General features: G+C 41.3%; 1 protein-coding gene across 7 annotated transcripts in view; it reads left to right on the top strand.

Annotated features, from left to right (window-relative positions):
• Nucleotides 1-22,019, top strand: part of LOC121831772 (immunoglobulin superfamily member 3-like) — a 169,500-nt gene that overhangs the window by 26,523 nt on the left and 120,958 nt on the right. For 4 of the 7 annotated variants that reach the window (XM_076578220.1, XM_076578219.1, XM_076578221.1 and 1 more), the window contains 3 exons: nucleotides 8,129-8,220; nucleotides 11,618-11,950; nucleotides 20,710-21,042. In XM_076578220.1, the coding sequence (XP_076434335.1) occupies nucleotides 8,129-8,220; nucleotides 11,618-11,950; nucleotides 20,710-21,042 (758 nt within the window). Of the gene's footprint in view, nucleotides 1-8,127; nucleotides 8,221-11,617; nucleotides 11,951-20,709; nucleotides 21,043-22,019 lie in introns of all 7 variants that reach the window. The other 3 variants (XM_076578223.1, XM_076578224.1, XM_076578222.1) reach the window with 2 other exon arrangements.

Here is a 22,019-nt window from a genome sequence, read left to right as displayed (position 1 = left end):
ACAGAAAAAGAATCTCTTTCTGGAATCTGCTTTCAAAGATAGCAATGAAGGCTTACAGAAAAAGATTCTCTTTCTGGAATCTGCTTTAAAAGATAGCAATGAAGGCTTACAGAAAAAGAATCTCTTTCTGGAATCTGCCTTCAAAGATAGCAATGAAGGCTTACAGAAAGAGATTCTCTTTCTGGAATCTGCTTTAAAAGATAGCAATGAAGACTTACAGAAAAAGAGTCTCTTTCTGGAATCTGCCTTCAAAGATAGCAGTGAGGGCTTACAGAAAAAGATTCTCTTTCTGGAATCTGCTTTAAGAGATGGCAATGAAGACTTACAGAAGAAGAATCTCTTTCTGGAATCTGCCTTCAAAGACAGCAGTGAGGGCTTACAGAGAAAGATTCTCTTTCTGTAATCTGCTTTAAGAGATAGCAATGAAGACTTACAGAGAAAGAATCTCTTTCTAGAATCTGCTTTCAAAGATAGCAATGAAGGCTTACAGAAAAAGATTCTCTTTCTGGAATCTGCTTTAAAAGATAGTAGTGAAGGCTTACAGGAAAAGATTCTTTCTCTAGAATCTGTTAATCAGGATTTACAAAACAGGCTTGTACCCAAATTTGATTTTATTGATAATAAATATGAATATCTAATGGATAGAACACTAACTCTCCAGAGTGAAGTTATGGCTACTCAGACATTGCATAAGGAAGAAAGATTATCATTAATTGATAAGATAAGGTCCATGGAATCATGTGCTTCTGAGGAAAATAAAAATGTCTATGATTCCATGAGAAATCTGGAGTCCCTTGCAAGAGAGGAGGTTCACTCCCTAGAACAGACCCTAGGTGCTCGTTTGCAAGCCCTAGAAGAAACTCTCAGTAAACGTGACAAGGGAACTAATAAGCAGAAGGTCAAGACCATAGAGGTTGTAACATCTCCAAACAGCTCTCATACAATGGCTTATCCTGTTATTGTCCATGAGAAGCCAGCAGATGACACACACCCCGAGCCATATATGACATATACATTACAACCAATTTCAACAAGGGACTTTAAAAATATAAAGGAAGCAGTAGTTACGTATGGGATACATTCCACATACATAAAACAGATGTGAAATTCATGGTCTACCTCACATAGAATCATCCCAGATGACTGGCATCAGTTAATTTCAGCTGTTCTAGAATATAGCCAGCAGCTACAGTGGAAGAGCTGGTTGAGAGAAGAGGCAAAAAATTTAGAACAACAAGGTAAACTCAGAGGTTTTGTGATCTCCCAAGATCAAATACTTGGTGAGGGATGTTTTGCTGACAGGAATGTACAAGCCACTTATGATGAGCATACAATATCCCTATGCCATACAGCAGCTCTAAATGCTTGGGAAAAAATTCCAGAACCTGGAAAACCAACTGAGGTATACACAAAGATATTTCAGGGACCACATGAATCTTTCACTGATTTTTTACAAAGGCTGAACACAGCTATAACAAAAGCTGTATCAGATAAAGAATTAAAAAAAGTATTAACTGAGTCCTTGGCATTCGACAATGCTAATGCAGAGTGCAGAAGAATACTTACACCACTAAAGATCAGATCAGCTCCTTTGGAAGAATGGATTCAGTATACTAATGGTGTTCAGTCTCTTAACTACAGTAATGAGGCTTGGATAGGAGAGACAAATCCCAGAGGTGAAAGAAGGCCCCGTGTTACCAAATGTTTTGAGTGTGGTACACCAGGTCATATAAGTAAAAACTGTACGTGGGGTACTCCTAGAAGTAATACTCCTTCTAGGAATAGCCTAAACAGGAGACCCCAACCACCTCCTGGATTATGTAGAAGGTGTGGCAAAGGCCAACATTGGACCAATGAGTGTAGATCAAAAATAGATATACGAGGCAACCCTTTACTGGCGGGAAACGCCTCAGGGGGCCTCTTGCAGGCCCCCAAATCAAATGTAGTACGAACATTCCCAGCCACTGTAGAAGAAATTCCTCTCCAGGACAACCAATAAACCAATGCCTAATGTAAAAACCGATACTGCAATGGATGATAAAACAGCTTTGATAGATGGATCACAGTTTACAAAGAACACTATAAAACAAATATTTTGGCAGACTTCCATAAATGAACAAAGACCAAAGCTTAGAATTCGAATTAATGGCCTGGTTCTGGAGGGCCTGGTAGACACAGGTGCAGATGTGACTATAATTACACCAAAATCATGGCATCCGAATTGGCCTCTTCAAGAGGTAGATGTCCAACTGTTAGGGATTGGCACCCTATCTCAGATAAAACAGAGTTCGAGATGGGTTGAATGCATAGGGCCAGAAGGACAGAGAGGAAGGCTGAAGCCATATGTAGCAAATGTAGCAGTAAATCTTTGGGGCCGAGATCTGTTACAACAGTGGAATACCCAGATTAAAATTCCTACACTTTCAGAAAAGGAATACAGACCAATGCATGTTTCTAGGAATAATATCATAACATGCTATAAAAATCAGTCACCGGAGCCGGGCGGTGGTGGCGCACGCCTTTAATCCCAGCACTCGGGAGTCAGAGCCAGGTGGATCTCTGTGAGTTCGAGGCCAGCATGGGCTACCAAGTGAGCTCCAGGAAAGGCGCAAAGCTACGCAGAGAAACCCTGTCTCAAAAAACCAAAAAAAAAAAAAAAAAAAAAAATCAGTCACCAACCATTCAGGCTGTTCACAAACAAAGCACGACTGTTGTTGAACTCTCAGAAGTACCAACTGCCTTACCTTTAAAATGGCTAACTAATAAACCTGTCTGGGTTGGACAATGGCCTTTGACAAAAGAGAAGATACAAGCTTTAGAACAGCTGGTTCAAAAGCAGTTAAATGCTCAACATATTGAAGAATCTACCAGCCCTTGGAATTCTCCTGTATTTGTTATTAAAAAAAAATCTGGTAATTGGAGAATGCTGACAGATCTGAGAGCTATTAATAAAGTAATTCAGCCAATGGGCTCCCTACAGACTGGGATCCCCTTGCCCTCTATGCTACCAAAAGAATGGCCTATAATAGTTATTGACGTCAAAGACTGTTTCTTTACCATACCCTTACAGGAAAATGATAGAGAAAAATTTGCCTTCACAGTACCTAATTATAATAATTCTCAGCCAGTCAAGAGATATCAATGGAAGGTCCTCCCACAGGGAATGTTAAACAGCCCTACTTTTTGTCAATACTTTGTGCAGAAACCATTAGAGATAATTCATGTAAAGTTTCCACAATCCATAATTTATCACTATATGGATGATATCCTATTAGCTGATCCAAAGTTAGATACATTAGAAAGCATGTTTGAAGAAGTAAAAAAAGTTTTGCCTCGCTGGGGACTGCAAATTGCTCCTGAAAAAATACAAAGAGGAGATTCTATTAATTACTTAGGATATAAGATAGAGCTACAAAAAATTAGACCCCAAAAGGTACAACTAAGAAGAGATAGATTGAAGACTCTTAATGATTTTCAAAAGTTATTAGGAAGCATTTCCAACTTACTGGGTATCATGGGAATACCCAAAGATGGACTAAAAAATTTGGCTAATACTCTAGAAGGGGACAAAGAATTAAATAGTCCAAGAGAATTATCAGCCGAAGCTGAGAAGGAATTGGCTCTAGTAGAAAAGACAATTCGAGAAGCACATGTGGATCGTGTGGATCCAGAACTTAAATGCATTCTTGTCATATTCCCTTCCAGACATTCCCCAACAGGTATTTTGATGCAGAGGGAAGATATTATATTGGAATGGATATTCCTACCACGTAAACCAAATAAGAAATTAAAGACTTATATAGAAAAGATCTCTGATTTGATTCAAAAGGGTAAATTAAGACTTCGCCAGTTGACAGGAATGGACCCAACAGAAATTGTAGTACCATTAACTAATGAGGAAATTTCATCACTATGGAAAGATAATGAATACTGGCAGAGAGCCTGCAGTAACTTTTTGGGAGAGATTAACAACCACTATCCCAAAAGCAAGAGAATAGAATTCATAAAGAAGACTGAATGGGTCCTTCCTCACATTGTACGACAAAAGCCAATTTCTGGAGTCCTTACATTCTACACTGATGCAAATAAATCAGGGAAAGCAGGATATAAATCAGGAGACTTAAGTAAAGTGGTACAAAGTCCATATAGCTCTGTACAAAAGGCAGAACTGTATGCCATTCTTATGGTACTGATGGACTTCACAGAACCCCTCAATATAGTCACTGACTCTCAATATGCAGAGAGAGTTGTTTTACATATTGAAACTGCTGAATTTATTCCTGATAATACAGAATTAACTTCATTATTCATACAATTGCAGGAAATCATCAGAAAAAGGGAACATCCTATATATATAACACATATCAGATCCCATACAGGTCTACCAGGACCTTTAGCACAAGGTAATGATGAGATTGATCAGTTACTAATAGGTAATGTGCTAGAAGCTTCACAATGTCATAAGAAACACCATGTAAATAGCAAAGGTTTGAAGAAGGATTTCTCCATCACTTGGCAACAGGCTAAGGATATTGTGAAAAAATGTCCTACTTGTTCCATCTATAACCAAACTCCATTACCTGCAGGGAGTAATCCAAAAGGTATACAAAGAAATGAAATTTGGCAGATGGATGTGTTTCATTTTGCAGAATTTGGAAGATTAAAGTATGTACATCATACCATTGACACCTATTCAGGATTTCAATGGGCAACTCCTATGAGTTCTGAAAAGGCTGATTCTGTGATTACACACCTATTAGAAGTTATGGCCATCATGGGAATACCTGTACAAATTAAGACAGACAATGCCCCAGCATATGTCTCCAATAAAATGAGACAGTTCTTTGCTTATTACAATATAAAACATGTTACAGGTATACCACATAATCCCACAGGCCAAGCAGTCATAGAGAGATCCAATCGAACTTTAAAGGATATGCTAAATAAAGAGCAACAGGTAACAATGACTCCTAGAAATAGACTGCATAGTGCTTTATTAACCTTGAATTTTCTCAATGCTAATGAGAAAGGAACAACAGCTGCGGAGAGACATTGGACGACAGACAAAACTCCTGAGCTAAACCAACCAGTTTATTTCAAGGATGTGCTGACCTCAGAATGGAAACCTGGATATGTTCTACATTGGGGAAGGGGTTTTGCCTTTGTTTCTGCAGGAGGAGAAAAGCTATGGATACCAACAAAATTAATAAAAATTCGATTCGAACAGGAAAAACCCCTTGATGAAGAGAAGTAAAAGATCATTCACCAATGTGACATCTCTACAAGTTGTAAGAAAATTTAACAATCAAAGGGTGGGGTAGGGTTCTGTTTTTGTCTTTCCAGGATAATGGAAATACCCATCTTCCAAAACTCATAAGGCCTTGGATATCCGGATATTTACAGCAGAAAGGAAGAATCTATTGGTACCAATCTACACATGGTAAAATCTCACTGTCTAACATCTTTCTCTCTATCAATCTAGAAAAGTTGTGGTTCCAATTCAATTATAGCCAAGCTGGCTTTGGAGATGGAATTGGCTCACTCCTTCTCTAAACCCAAGCATATTGCTAAAAGAAAAGTTTGAGAGATTCTTCAGTCCCGTATCAGAAGAGCCCTCTGTCAGAAGAGACAGAAGGAAACCAATAAAAAGGGACCATTGTCTTCTAAATTCTAATTCTCTCCATGCTTACTCTTGATTTCTCAGAATCCTTTCTTACATGCTATGTCCTCTTTAAATCCAAACCTCCCATTTTTGATAACAAATAAGTTTTTCCAATAACAATCTCAGAAGTCTCCAGAAGGAAGATGGGGCCCCAACAACAACAACTCTACCCAATCCAGAATGATGCCATGGTAATCATCATCATACTACACTTCTTGCCAGAATTTCAGACAATCTTACCCATTACTCTAAAACTTGCTGCAGAACCTACAGTTAGTCTAACTGAGATTTAACTATCTGAGCTTTCTCACAGTACCCAACAGAGATAACATCACCCCCTAAACGGCAGGAAGCAATTCTAAGAAAACGACGCCCCTTCTCCCTTAGGTTTCATAATTCTCAGGGTTATGGATGACGGTTGTAGGGTTGGGGGTGGAAGAAAATATTAACTCAGTATTGTAAAAAAAAAGGGGGGGGCGGAAGAAATGGAATGGATAGGTATAAGATATGATGGTAAATCATTGTATATACTAGTAATCAAACTTGGTAAAATAGCAACCTTAGACAATTTGCACTGTAATTTGTACTGTTATAGATTTTTATATGTTGATACAAATGTAAACTATTTTTATACTCCTGTTTAAGATAATTTGTATATTGATACAAATACAGAACTATATTTGTTATAATGTACACATATTTCTACTCTTATTTGAAACATTTTTATATTGATACAAATGTAAATTTATATCTGTCATACTTTATATATGTTCTACTTCTGTTAGGATATTTGGTATATTGATATATATTTAAGATTATTGTCATATTGCATATCACACTATATATTCCTACCTCTGTTATAAATATCTTGTGTATTGTCACAATTTTGAAGTCATCGTTCTTCACCATACATTTGCTTATAGACTGTTTACCTTATTTACGTGAAGCCTTAGTCCTTAGGTTATTTCGGTAGATAAGATTTATAGATTTATAGTCGCCTATGCCTGTCATCTCTATAGTTACGTTAGTTAGGTTATCCAGATTTACAGATACATAGGTCAGATGGACAGGTAATCTTCAAACACTTCATAGACCTAGAGAATATGACATTTAAATAACTTAGAATTCTGTTGACGTGAGGCACAATTGCTCCTGGCTGCATCAATTGATCCCGAGAGAATGTTGGGCTTCTATGATATTTCCAATTGGAAGTTTGTCTTTTTGGCACAAAATGGCCTATGGGGCAAAGAACTGCCCTTGCCTTGATGGCTGACAGTACAAATGCAATGCTGTCCTTTCTGGACAAGCGGGACACAAGGAAAGCGACCACTGTACTCTGCCAAGACAGGGTAAGATGGTCTTTCAGAAATTCTGCTTCTGAAAATGGTCTGTCAGATACTCTAGGCCTGTAGCCAATTTGAATGCACCAACAATGCTGAGAAACATTAGGTGACTGTCCAGGCTGCCAGCTGTCTTGGTCTACTCTTGCAAGATTCCCGAAGTTGCTTGCATCCGTCTACCATTTCTCAGGTACCATTATGTTCCTTCTCAGGTCTTTGATGGGATTGAAGACTAGCAGTTATAGTTACAACTTAGTATATATAATATCTTAGATAGAACATATTAAGTATTAGATTCAGGTTCTTTAGGATAGGACACCTTTGAATGATCTTTATAACATGCCGTTTACCTATGCTCTATACTTCTCTGGATTTTAGAATGTGTTTCTTGCTTGATATTGTTTGCATTGGTTGTAGTTACATCTTATCTACATTATCCCTTATTATTTCTGGACAATATTTGATAACCATTCCTTTGTATATAGTCTTGTATTAGTTTAGAACCTTCTTATTTAGACAAAAAGGGGGAGATGTAGTGGGTAGCCATTCCAGCTTGGATCTGGAAGCTCCAACCTCCATTGAGACTCTGCCAACTGTCACGCCTACGAGGCGGGGTGAGGGGAGGTGCTGGAAACCTGAGAGATGGATGGGCAAGCACTCACTCTGGGCGCGCTCTCTGCGCCTGGACCCTGGATGGTGGAGATTGATTGTAATGAGCTCCAGAGAACACTGCTGGATTGCAATACGCCTTCCCCAGACCCCCGCGACCTATCCATCCCTTCATTTGTAAGTCATCCACTAAATAAATCTTCCTTTTAACTACGTGGAGTGGCCTTTATAATTTTCCCCAATACCTTACATTCTCACAGCTATGCTTAGACATCTGAGGACCTGAAACCCGTCCCTTATACAGTGTGTCCTTAGGAACATGGGCTCTGTGCTCAGCTCCATGTGATAAGTGTAGCTGCCTCATATTGGTCCTGCCTAGTCCTAATTGGTCAATGACAAAGAACAGAAGTTCAGGAGAGGAGCCTCTCTGGGGACAGCCTCTCATTGGTGCTACAACAGAAGCACGTGTCTATTCTTGCTTGACTGATCTTTGTTTATTTTGATTTTCAAATCCAGAAATTTCCACAAGTCCTCCAACAAGACCCACAACTGCAGGAGGATACAGAACTACAGGAAGACCCATAACTACAGGAAGACCCACAACTACAGGTAGACCCACAACTATAGATAGACCCATGACTATTTCAACAAGACCCACCCATGTACCCACATCACCCCGAGTCTCCACCTCTATTCCTCCAACACCAGCACACACGCAGACTCACACACCAGGTACAACTCATTGTGGTTCAGGACCCAGAGTCCTTCTCATGAGAGTTAGTAGGAGACAGACAGTGAGTCAAGTCAGAAGTATAATATAGGTAAAGAGTTCTCTAGCTGGGCTAACAACAGGTTCACAACGTCGGTAATTTTCCAGTCATAAGTTATATTCACCCTCTGCTGTGCAAGAGCTTGAACATGGAGGACACACATCTCTCTATATCAGACTCCCCAAGGATTCACTACTAGCCAGATTTAGGTGGATCAGTGATCTAGGATAGCTAATGAGGATGGTGCAAATCTGGTCCAGCTGGACATGACTCTCTGATGAAAAACTAAGGAATGACTGAGAACTATGGTGAGGTTAGGGAGACTCTTGGAGCAAGAGAACAAGGAGAGGAGGACAGTAGAGGCCAGCCACCCAGCCACACAACCACACAGCGAACAATGGAATAAGAGTGAAAGTAAGACTTACAGAAGTAGGAAAATGAAAATCCCAGGAACAAAGGTAGACAGGAAAATTTAAATGAAGGTGAGCTGGCTAGAAATAAGCCAAGCTAAAGCTGGTCATTCATAAGTAATAAGGAGACTCTGTGTGATTTATTTGGGAGTTGGGTGGCAGGACCTCAAAGAGCAAACGAGCTAAAAGAGTAACTAAAGAACCAAGACAGTATTTGGCAAAATTAATACTGAGTGTCCCAGTAAGAAATACACTCAATTATAGAACAAGGAATATGCTTTCTAGATCATGTCTCAACCTCACAGCCTAGGCCTGCATATAGGTGGTTAGCGAATCTCACAGTTCATTATTTTGTTCTTTTGTTTGTTTATTTCTTTGTTTCCTGTGCTGGGATACAACACAGGGGCGAGCATGGGCTAGCCAAGCACTGTATCAATGAGCTGCATCCTTAGCCCTCACAGTTCCTTTAAAGGCCACTGTGGAAGATATTGGTATTAGAAATTGAATTCCATCATCCCCAAAAGAATTATATTTAATCATTTCCGTTTTTAAATTTCATCATTACATTATTGGTTGAATATTTTCTATGTGATCTTACTTTACTAGTTAGTAGGTCTTGCTCAAGTTCTGGAATGTCACCAACTTTTAAAAATGGACCTCTGTTTAGTTTGTGTGTGTGTGCCTTTATGTGTGTATGGGTCTGTGTGTGGTAAGTGTCAATCATAAAATTCAGCCTCGGTCTCTCCTTCTTGAAGAATAACTTTGAAGTTACTAAGGTTCTGCCTTGAAGCCAACAATGCTTTTCCAAAGCCATGGCTCTGCTCTTTGATTAGGGAAGGTGGGAAGAGTTAGTGATTTTGTTGTTATAGCAATGAGGAAGAGGAGGGATGGTTTGAGACAGGGTCTTCAAACCCTAGGCATGTCTTCAACTTATTAATGAAGTTGGCCTTGAATTCCTCATCTTCCTCTCTCTACCTCCCAAATTCTGGGTATACAAGTGAGTTCTGGGTTTATAAGCATTACCCACAGCATGGCTGTTGAAATAAAAAGTTTTAAATTAAAAAGAAATGAAACATTTGAGCTGGCCTCAATGGCACATGTTTACTATCCCAGAACTCAGGAGTCAAAGGTGGGAGATCTTGATTTTGAGACAGATGAGGTATTAAAAGACCCTGTCTCTAAAGTCAGTAACTCACTGAAGTAGATAAAAGAGAAGAAAAGTCTTGTGAATATCATACAACAGACAAGTTGTTTTGTTCACAAATGTACCCATCAGGTAATCACACTAAGGAAGAATATGCTACGATGAAACTGTTTACTGTCTTCAAATTCAGATAGTAAAACTGGACATTTAAGCATGGAATTGGAGAGGTAGAGGCAGCCAAGCTCTGGGAGTTTGAAGTCTGTATTATGCAGCACGTTCCAGGCCAGCCAAGGCTGCAAAGTGAGATCCTGGCTCAGAAAACCAAATGATAACAACAAACATTAAGTTGACATTCCCTGCAACCCACCCAACAACACACACACACACACACACACACACACACACACACACACACACACACACACCCTCACAACAAATTCCAATGATAAAGAAGGCTAGTGTTGTACCTGTTTCTCAAAACCCCCAGAGACCACCAAGGAGCCGGTTTCTGATGTAAGCACATAAGGTTTTATTCAGGTTCAACATGGGCCACCACCAGGCAGATGGAAGGAAATGTGGGGGCAACCATGAGCCCAGATGTAGAGAGTTTTTATAGGAAAAAAACCAGAAGCCAGGAATTGGCAACTTGGGATTGGATAGAAGGTATATGGCACAAGGAGAATTTTTGAAACTATTGGTCTAGACCTTGGACCTGAAACCACATTTGAAACCATTGGGTTAGACTTTTGGTGGGGAACCACAGTCCACTGAACAGGATTATCTTGACTATTCAGCAGAATAATGTAGTTATCTTCAGAGGCACATTCCTGAGGTTCTTCATGGAACTGAGTGCAGCAGGTGGTCTGAGATGGTGGCCCTTTCCCCAATGTTGTAGAGCCTGTAAAGTCAAGTCTAGGGCCTCACACTGTTGTGCCCAGATTGCAACCCCCAGAGGTACCACCAAAGATGAGCATGCCAGAATGCAGAAGCAAGGTTTAATTCAGGATATACAAGCCTAGGCAGGGACTTCATCCAACAGATCCAACACAGTGGAGGCCGGAGGAAGTGCCCACCTCTTGCAAGCTCAGTTTTTAAAGGCAAAATCCACAAGGGTACATCATTTAGGGGTGCTGTTATGGGTACAATTCTGATTCGATCACTTCTAGGGGCTTTCTAGAAATCATGGCTCAATCTTACTTCTAAGGGAGTGGTTACCCACAACCATTTCTCATTGGCTGCCCTCAGGTGGGGACATTTCTGTGGTCATTTACCTTGGAAACCAGGAAGAGGACATTCCATAGTCCAGCAGTCATTACCTCGTGACTACCTTGTGACTCTGTACCTTTACACTTCCTGGTTTCTGGAATCTGGACTGACTGGTTTCAGTAACTAATGGCCTATTCTAGTAACTCATGCCCTGTACCTAAAAGGAGAAATCTTAGGCCTTAGATTTAGGCTGAATGCATTTTGGTCTTATTTCTAAGATGGCTCATTTTGGTCTCACAACACTAGGGCTGTAGTTCAGTGTACAGCACTTGCCACAGGTTTATAATACCCTAAATTAAATTCCAGTTCAATAACCCCTACCGTAATTTTTTTGAAAAGAAATATGAAGAACATTTATGAAAATGTTGGTTACTAATTCTCCATTGCTTCCCCCTCTCTTCTTTTTTCCATCACAGATGCTCGCCATTCTTACAAAGTAGTGGAAGGTGTGGTGGGTCACCCTGTCACACTGCCATGTACTTACTCTACAAATGGGGGACTCACTACCTCATGCTGGGGCCTTGGTGAATGTCAACCTTTTTATTGTACTAGAACACTTATCTTGGCCAATGGATACCGTGTATTATATAAGAGGCGCAACCGATACCAGCTAAAGGGGTATATTTCAGAAGGAAACGTGTCCTTGACAATAGAGAATGCTGTTCAGAGTGACAGTGGTCCATATTGTTGTATAGTGGAGATTCCTGGATCTTTCCGTTATGTGACCTATTCCTTGGAAATTAAACCAGGTAAGCTTTCTTTATTTCCTTTGTTTATTTCTTCAACTGACCCTAATCCTCTGTGTGCTAATATTTTCTGTTTTCCTCTAAGAAGGAAACCGAAGGTTGCTGTAAATACATTTGTGTATAGGTGGAGAGTTGTGTTCCCTGTCTGCCCTGCCTTGAGCCTTTCAAATAGGTCTCATATCTAGTCACACGATTTGTTGCCTGCACACTGGAAATGCCCATATAGAAGAAGGTTCCCTCCAACACCTGTTCTCTGTCACTCAGCAGTTTAGTAACAGATGAGCAGCAGCGGCTAGTCCATAAATGATACTGACACACAATTCCCTCCAATCATCTTAATTAGAATGAGGAGGCCCCAAGGATGAGATCACACCTCCAGCCAGTAGGAAGAGCATTAGACAGATACAATACCATCTATGAGGTTCTTCCCTTGATGGGGTGTGAAGAGGATTCCAGGGAAGGAGGGGCTTCTATTTACAACCCAGAGAGGAGTTTCTTTAAGAGTAGAAATGTGACAGAGAGGAGGTATGTGGATAGCGAGAGCAGAGCGAGAGGGAGAGGGAGAGGGAGAGGGAGAGGGAGAGGGAGAGGGAGAGGGAGAGGGAGAGCGAGAGCGAGAGCGAGAGCGAGAGCGAGAGCGAGAGAGAGAGAGAGAGAGAGAGAGAGAGAGAGATGCCAATACTGGAATGAGGGGCTCAGGCTGGTCCCCAGAGGAAGGAGAAAGTCTGACTTGTTACATCTTTTAGTGGTGGAGGTGTTAGCTGCTAGGTCTAAGGATGAAGGCAAACTAAGGTACATATTAACATATCAAAGCAGACACTAGCTGCCATTCTCTCAGCAAGGCCAGTACCTGGCACACCCCACCCCCTCTCATAATTCTCCAGCCCAGGTACTGGGCTGGGGTGCCCCTCCCCAAGCTGCTCTTCCCTATGTAACCCAGTCATTTTGGCTAGACATATCCCTTTGGATTCTTGACCTCTTGGCCCCCACTCTTGGCTCCTTTTTTCCCCTCTCCTCACATGGGGAGTTCAGTTTGCTGGTCAAGTTCACTCTGGATCCTTCTGGATGCCTCTGTCTGTTTTCTCCCTCATATCTACAATAAATCATCTTCTCCACCATCTTCTTTTTTTCTTTAAATTTATTTTTAAGTATTTATTTATGTATTATGTACACAGTGTTCTGCCTGCATGCCAGAAGAGGGTGTCAGATCTCATTATAGATGGTTGTGAGCCACCATGTGGTTGATGGGAATTGAACTCAGGACCTCTGGAAGAACAGCTAGTACTCTTAACCGCTGAGCCATCTTTCCAGCCCCCAACCATCTTCTTTTATTTCTTTTTTTTTTTTATTCAGGAAAAAAGTTGCCTATCATGTGATTTAGTTCACCATAGCATAAAAGACAGAGAGTATGGAACAGCCAGATGTTGATTAGGACTGTAAATTAGGGGCTGCTGTTAGACCCCTATCAGACAGCCTCTAAATATGTCAGCAAGCAGAAGGAAGGCAGGGATTGACCTATTCAGACTGTGGGATCATGTAAACCAATGTTCTAACAAAAGTTTATGAAAACTCCAGTATGGAATCATTACATTTTCAGTGTTTCTTTGTGTGCTTATTTGTTTCTTTCTTTGCTTCTTTCTTTCTTTCTTCCTTCCTTCCTTTCTGTTTTTTTGCCCCCAGAGTTTATCTGTATAGTCATGGATATCCTGGAACTTGTTCTGAGGACCAGACTGGCCTTGAACTTACAGAGCTTCCCCTGCCTCTGCCTCCAGAGTACTGGAATTAAAGGAGTGTACCATAAGAACCAGGTTTTACATATCCTTATTGTACATATCCTGACTATTATTTTTTTTATTTATTTATTTTTTTTGCACTGACTAAAACAATTAGCTCATGAGGACTTCCTGCCTTCTGGTGCTGTTCCTAGTCTCTTTTTATTTAAGAGTTAACACAGACAATGGTAATCAATAATAGATACTAGAAACAATCTGTCTCTATATTTTTTAGTTAAGAACATTCTGTAGTCTTTCAGCTTCTAGATTTTCTTCTATATCCATCCATTCATTTATTTTTGTGTTTATTTGGATTTGTAAAACTGCATTTATTATTGTGTGGCTGTGTGTAAATGATATACATATGGTGGGATTGCATACGAAGATGTATTTTCCAGAGGGCAAACTCCTGGGCTTGGTACCCTCTTTATCATTTTATGTGAGTTCTATGGATGTAAGTCAATGTCCGGGTCTGTCAAGTGCCTCTACACATTGAATCAGTTTACTGGATCTCTGTTTATTGATTGACTGATTTCTTGATTTTGGTACTGGGCCTTGCTTTGTAAATCAGGCTCACCTGGAACTTCTTGCTCACACCTTAGCCTCCCCAGTGATGGTATTATAGAAATGTGCTACATTTCTTGTTAGGATGAAGTCCATTCTGATGGGGCAAGGAGCTGCCTTTCTCAACTATGGCTGGGAGGCAACTCAAGGAATTCTGACGAAGCTAGTTATGGAGTATGAAAGAATGATGTATAGAGACAGCTTTGGGGAGGAGACATAAGGTTCCTAGTGCCTATCACAGTTGTGAAATTATGTTACTAACTTGGCTGAAGTTGAATGATTCTGACATCCAAGGGTGCCCACTCACATGAGAATAAACACACATTCACACAAACACAGACACAGACAAGACACACACAGTCAGACAGATACACAGACACACACACAAACAGAGAGAGAGAGAGAGAGAGAGAGAGAGAGAGAGAGAGAGAGTAAAATGCCTTGGGGTTTGTGTAGAAATGTTTCTAGCATGCCTGAAACCTTGGGTTATGTCCCAGAACTGCAAACACAATAACCTCTTAAGGCCTCAGGTTATAGCTTGGGAAGGCAGTGGTTCAGCACACATTCCACCTAAAACTCTGGGGTTAGAGCCCCAGCACCAGAAATGGGATAGGCATGTCATTACAGCATAGCATTGCTAATTTAAGTTCATTAATTGAAGGTTTTATGGAGCTTAGAGATTTGTTAGCAGGTCAGTGTAGCTAGAGTTTTCCTGCCTGGCCCACAGTCAGGACAAATCTCTCTCACCCAACAGTCCCACAGCCGCTCAGACCCAACCAATTAAACACAGAGACTTATATTGCTTACAAACTGTATGGCCGTGGCAGGCTTCTTGCTAACTGTTCTTATATCTGAAATTAACCCATTTCTATAAATCTATACCTTGCCAGAGGCTCGTGGCTTACCGGCATCTTCACATGCGGCTTGTCCTGGTAGTGGCTGGCAGTGTCTCTGACTCTGCCTTCCACTTCCCAGAATTCTTCTCCTCCTTGTCCCACCTATACTTCCTCCTACCTGACTACTGGCCAATCAGTTTTTTATTTACTAACCAATCAGAGCAACACATTTGCCATACAGAACATCAAAGTAGGTCAGTGCTTACAAAGTCACCCTTAGTCCCTGTAGTCCCTAAATGAGCCAGCAACTGTTTCCTCCCTTAACAACCAAGTCCACATCTTCTCATGGTTTAAACACATGGTGCTTCCTCTTCAGCTGCTCTGGGACCCTCATCAGCTCCTAAGAACTTTCCCAACTACCTGGGAAGAAAAAAAAATGCCCCAGGGCAAGAGAAACAAAGCTCATGAGCTGGTGATTCTTTCCTGGCTTTGTTCTCACAGTGATCTTCTGACTAGATTGTTCACATGCTTGCTTTTCTCCCTCAGAGATTTATACTCTCCAGGGAGGGGGTGTACTGTGCTCAGGCCTCTGCCCACACATTAGACTGGATCAGCAAACTAACCAGACCAGGTTAGAAACAGACCCCCTGCTGCTGGGAAGAGTTTTACTGCAGCACAGCCACACCCACTCCTTGCTAAGTTGTCAGCACTGACTTTCATTGATTGACATGAGTGCTTGCTCCTGAACACCTGTTTTTATGTCCCTGAAACAAAAATCCTTTCATCTGACCCTCTCCATAAAAGGGGCTTGAGGGCCAGTGAGATGGCTCAGTGGGGAAAGGTGTCCACTGCTAAACCTAATGACCTGAGTTCAATCCCTGGGCCCACATGGTGGAAGGAGAGAACAGACTCTGAAAAGTTATCCCCTGGCATCCACAATTGTGACATCCCACAAACACACAAATAAATGAATAAATTAATGTAGTGAATTTAAGGGGCACCCTCTGCTCCCAGTACTGCCCTATACATAGAAAGAAAACTGCAGTTTTTTCTTTATTTCAAGGTAAGCACACAATATATTAAGGGACTACACTGTATTCAAGGTAAAGAAGAGTTTTTAAAGCAATTATTCCTTGTTGCTGAGGTTTTATTTTGTAGTTAGCACAGTCAAAATCAAAGGAGATTACTTACAGGGAACACATGTGTCTATTCACACAGACAGCATGAGTCCTGGCTGACTGTGTGATCCCAGCACCACTTTGCCTTTGCTCCTGTCTAGAATTCTGCACACTGAGACCATCAGTGGCTGTCTGGATCCTTACAGTGCTTTGGATGCTGTTGACTTGTCAATTGTAGGTTGAACCTGCCTAATCCAAACATTCCAAATCTATAATACTACCAAATTTTTGAACCTTTTGACCGTAGACTTGATAATTCACCTTGAAAACTCAGCATCATGAAAGTATCATATGTAGAATTATCCACAGTTTATAAAGTTACCCTTTAAGCTATATATGTAAAGTATAATTATATGAATGCTACATCTATCCATGTTTATACTTGAGCCCTACCCATAAGATATTATCTATATGCAAATATACCAAATATTTAAGCAGGATTTAAATTCTCAAACTATGCCAAGTATTTTTGGATAAGTGGTATTCACCTTGTTTTTCTTACATTGGAAGGCACCATAGACAATATCCACTCTCTACCCAATTGTGCAAATCCCATTTAGTTGGAGCTTGTGTGGGATCTGCAAGCTAAGATGCAGGGCTCTATGTTGTGTCCTCTGGGGAATGACTGAAATGAACATGCTGGGCCTGGAAATGTGGGTGAAGTCAGTCACTACTGAGAGTAGTGCCAGCCCTCATAATCTCACAGTCTCACAGCTATGCTTAGACATCTGAGGATCTGACACCCGTCATTTATACAGTGTGTCCTTAGGAACATGGGCTCTGTGCTCACCTCCATGTGATAAGTGCCTCCAACTACAGATAGACCCATGACTATTTCAACAAGCCCCACCCATGTACCCACATCACCCCGAGTCTCCACCTCTACTCCTCCAACATCAGCACACACACAGTCTCACACACCAATTAAAACTCATTGTGGTTCAGGGCCCAGAGTCCTTCTCATGATAGTTAGTAGGAGACAGACAGTGAGTCAAGTCAGAAGTATAATATAGGTAAAGAGTTCTCTAGCTGGGCTAACAACAGCTTCACAACATCGGTAATTTTCCAGTCATAAGTTATATTCACCCTCTGCTGTGCAAGAGCTTGAACATGGAGGACACACATCTCTCTATATCAGACTCCCCAAGGGTTCACTACTAGCCAGATTTAGGTGGATCAGTGATCTAGGATAGCTAATGAGGATGGTGCAAATCTGGTCCAGCTGGACATGACTTTCTGATGAAAAACTAAGGAGTGACTGAGAACTATGGTGAGGTTAGGGAGACTCTTGGAGCAAGAGAACAAGGAGAGGAGGACAGTAGAGGCCAACCACCCAGCCATACAACCACACAGCGAACAATGGAATAAGAGTGAAAGTAAGACTTACAGAAGTAGGATAAAGAAAATTCCAGGAACAAAGGTAGACAGGAAAATTTAAATGAAGGAGAGCTGGCTAGAAATAAGACAAGCTAAGGCTGGTCATTCCTAAGTAATAAGGAGACTCTGTGTGATTTATTTGGGAGTTGGGTGGCAGGACCTCAAAGAGCAAAAGAGCTAAAAGAGTGACTAAAGAACCAAAACAGTATGTGGCAAAATTAATACTGAGTGTTCCAGTAAGAAATACACTCAATTATAGAACAAGAAATGTGCTTTCTAGATCATGTCTCAACCTCACAGTCTAGGCCTGCATATAGGTGGTTAGCGAATCTCACAGTTCATTATTTTGTTCTTTTGTTTGTTTATTTCTTTGTTTCCTGTGCTGGGATACAACACAGGGACTAGCACGGGCTAGCCAAGCACATTATCAATGAGCTGCAACTTTAGCTTTCAGAGTTCCTTTAAAGGCCACTGTGGAAGGTATTGGTATTAGAAATTGAATTCCATCATCCCCAAAAGAATTATATTTAATCATTTCCGTTTTTAAATTTCATCATTACATTATTGTTTGAATATTTTCTATGTGAACTTACTTTACTAGTTAGTAGGTCTTGCTCAAGTTCTGGAATGTCACCAACTTTTAAAAAGGGACCTCTGCTTAGTGTGTGTGTGTGTGTGTGTGTGTGTGTGTGTGTGTGTGTATGTGTGTGTGTGTGTGTGTGTGTGTGTGTGTGTGTTGATGCGTGTATATGTCTGTGTTTGTGTTAAGGGTCAATCATAAAATTCAGCCTCAGTCTCTCCTTCCTGAAGACTAACTTTGAAGTTACTAAGGTTCTGCTGAAGCCAACAATGCTTTTCCAAAGCCATGGCTCTGCTCTTTGATTAGGAAAGGTGGGAAGAGTTAGTGATTTTGTTGTCATAGCACTGTGGAGGTGGAGGAGGAGAGATGGTTTGAGACAGGGTCTTCAAATCCTAGGCCTGTCTTCAACTTATTAATGAAGTTGGCCTTGAATTCCTCATCTTCCTCCCTCTACCTCCCAAATTCTGGGGATACAAGTGAGTTCTGGGTTTATAAGCATTACCCATAGCCTGGCTGTTGAAATAATTTTTTTTTTTTTTTTTAGGTTTTGGTACAGGGTTTCTCTGTGTAGCTTTGTGCCTCTCCTGGAACTCTCTTGGTAGTCCAGGCTGGCCTTGAACTCACAGAGATCCACCTGGCTCTGCCTCCCAAGTGCTGAGATTAAAGGCATGAGCCACCACCGCCCGGTGAAATAAAAAGTATTAAATTAAAAAGAAATGAAACATTTGAGCTGGTCTCAATGGCATATGTTTACTATCCGAGAACTCAGGAGACAAAGGTTGGAGATCTTGATTTTGAGACAGATGAGTCTGTCTCCAAAGTAAGACACTCACTGAAGTAGATAAAAGAGAAGAAAAGTCTTGTGAATATCATACAACAGACAAGTTGTTTTGTTTCAAATGTACCCATCAGGTAATCACACTAAGGAAGAATATGCTAAGATGAAACTGTTTACTGTCTTCAAATTCAGATAGTAAAACTGGATATTTAAGCATGGAATTGGATAGGTAGAGGCAGCCAAGCTTTGCGAGTTTGAAGTCTGTTTTATGTAGCAGGTTCCAGGCCAGCCATGGCTGCAATGTGAGATCCTGGCTCAGAAAACCAAATGATAACAACAAACATTAAGTTGTCATTCCCTCCAACCCCCCCACAACACACACACACACACACACACACACACACACACACACACACACACACACACTCACACCAAAATACCAATGATAAAGAAGGCTAGTGTTGTACCTGTTTCTCAAAACCCCCAGAGACCACCAAGGAGCAGGTTTCTGATGTAAGCACATAATGTTTTATTCAGGTTCAACATGGGCTACCACCAGGCAGATGGAAGGAAATGTGGGGGCAACCATGAGCACAGGTGTAGAGAGTTTTTATAGGAAAAAACCACAAGCCAGGAATTGGCAACTTGGGATTGGATAGAAGGTATATGGCATAAGGAGAATTTTTGAAACTATTGGTTTAGACCTTGGACCTGAAACCACATTTGAAACCATTGGGTTAGACTTTTGGTGGGGAACCACAGTCCACTAAACAGGATTATCTTGACTATCCAGCAGAATAATGTAGTTATCTTCAGAGGCACATTCCTGAGGTCCTTCATGGAACTGAGTACAGCAGGTGGTCTGAGATGGTGGCCCTTTCCCCAATGTAGAGCCTGTAAAGTCAAGTCTAGGGCCTCACACTGTTGTGCCCAGATTGTAACCCCCAGAGGTACCACCAAAGATGAGCATGCCAGAATGCAGAAGCAAGGTTTAATTCAGGATATACAAGCCTAGGCAGGGACTTCATCCAACAGATCCAACACAGTGGAGGCTGGAGGAAGTGCCCACCTCTTGCAAGCTCAGTTTTTAAAGGCAAAATCCACAAGGGTACATCATTTAGGGGTGCTGTTATGGGTACAATTCTGATTCAATCACTTCTAGGGGCTTTCTAGAAATCATGGCTCAATCTTACTTCTAAGGGAGTGGTTACCCACAACCATTTCTCATTGGCTGCCCTCAGGTGGGGACATTTCTGTGGTCAGTTACCCTGGAAACCAGGAAGAGGACATTCCATAATCCAGCAGTCTTTACCTCATGACTACCTTGTGACTCTGTAACTTTACACTTCCTGGTTTCTGGAATCTGGACTGACTGGTTTCAGTAACTAATGGCCTATTCTAGTAACTCATGCCCTGTACCTAAAAGAAGAAATCTTAGGCCTTAGATTTAGGCTGAATGCATTTTGGTCTTATTTCTAAGATGGCTCATTTTGGTCTCACAACACTAGGGCTGTAGTTCAGTGAACAGCACTTTCCTCAGGTTTATAATACCCTAAATTAAATTCCAGTTCAATAACCCTACCGTAATTTTTCTGAAAAGAAATATGAAGAACATTTATGAAAATGTTGGTTACTAATTCTCCATTGCTTCCCCCTCTCTTCTTTTTTCCATCACAGATGCTCGACGTTCTTACACAGTAGTGGAAGGTGTGGTGGGCCACCCTGTCACACTGCCATGTACTTACTCTACAAATAGAGGAATCGCTACCGCATGCTGGGGCCTCGGGGATTGTCAATCTTTTTATTGTTGTAGAACACTTATCTGGACCAATGGATACAGTGTTGCCTATAAGAAGAGCAGCAGATACCAGCTAAAGGGGCATATTTCAGGAGGAATCGTGTCCTTGACAATACAGAATGCTGTTCAGAGTGACAGTGGTCCATATTGTTGTATGGTGGAGATTCCTGGATCTTACCATTTTGTCACCTATTCCTTGGAAATTAAACCAAGTAAGCTTTCTTTATTTCCTTTGTTTATTTCTTCAACTGACCCTAGTACTCTGTGTGCTAATATTTTCTGTTTTCCTCTAAGAAGGAAACCGAAGGTTGTTATAAATACATTTGTGTATAGGTGGAGAGTTCTGCTCCCTGTCTGCCCTGCGTTGAGCCTTTCAAATAGGTCTCATATCTAGTCACACAATTTGTTGCCTGCACACTGGAAATGTCCATATAGAAGAAGGTTCCCTCCAACACCTGTTCTCTGTCACTCAGCAGTGTAGTAACAGATGAGCAGCAGCGGCTAGTCCATAAATGATACTGACACACAATTCCCTCCAATCATCTTAATTAGAATGAGGAGGCCCCAAGGATGAGATCACACCTCCAGCCTGTAGGAAGAGCATTAGACAGATACAATACCATCTATGAGGTTCTTCCCTTGATGGGGTGTGAAGAGGATTTCAGGGAAGTAGGGGCTTCTATTTACAACCCAGAGAGGAGTTTCATTAAGAGCAGGATTGTGTGTGTGAGACAGAGATAGGAAAGACTAGAGAGAGACAGAGACAGAGAGACAGAGAGATAGCCGCCATAACTGGAATGGAAGGTCTACAGAGGATCCTCTTGAGAGAGCAGCCTGCAGAATAATCCTCCCAGCATTCCCCCTGAGGAGTCTCAGGCTGGTACCCAGAGCAAGGAGAAATTCTGACTTGTTACATCTTTTAGTGGTGGAGGTGTTAGCTGCTAGGTCTCACTAAGGTGCTTATTAACATATCAAAGCAGACACTGGCTGCCATTCTCTCAGAAAGGCCAGTACCTGGCACACCCCACCCCCTCCATAAATTCTCCAGCCCAGGGACTGGGTTGGCCTGCCCCTCCCCCAGCTGCTCTTCCCTATGTAACCCAGTCATTTTGGCTAGACAGGTCCCTTTGGGTTCTTGAACTCTTGGCCCCCACTCTAGGCTCCTAGCATTCCCCTCTCCTCACATGGG

Source organism: Peromyscus maniculatus, chromosome 8 (genome assembly GCF_049852395.1).
Source record: "Peromyscus maniculatus bairdii isolate BWxNUB_F1_BW_parent chromosome 8, HU_Pman_BW_mat_3.1, whole genome shotgun sequence".
Lineage (NCBI taxonomy): Eukaryota > Metazoa > Chordata > Mammalia > Rodentia > Cricetidae > Peromyscus > Peromyscus maniculatus.
The sequence above is the reverse complement of the archived record's forward strand: the minus strand, read 5'-3'. Positions and strand labels throughout refer to the sequence as shown.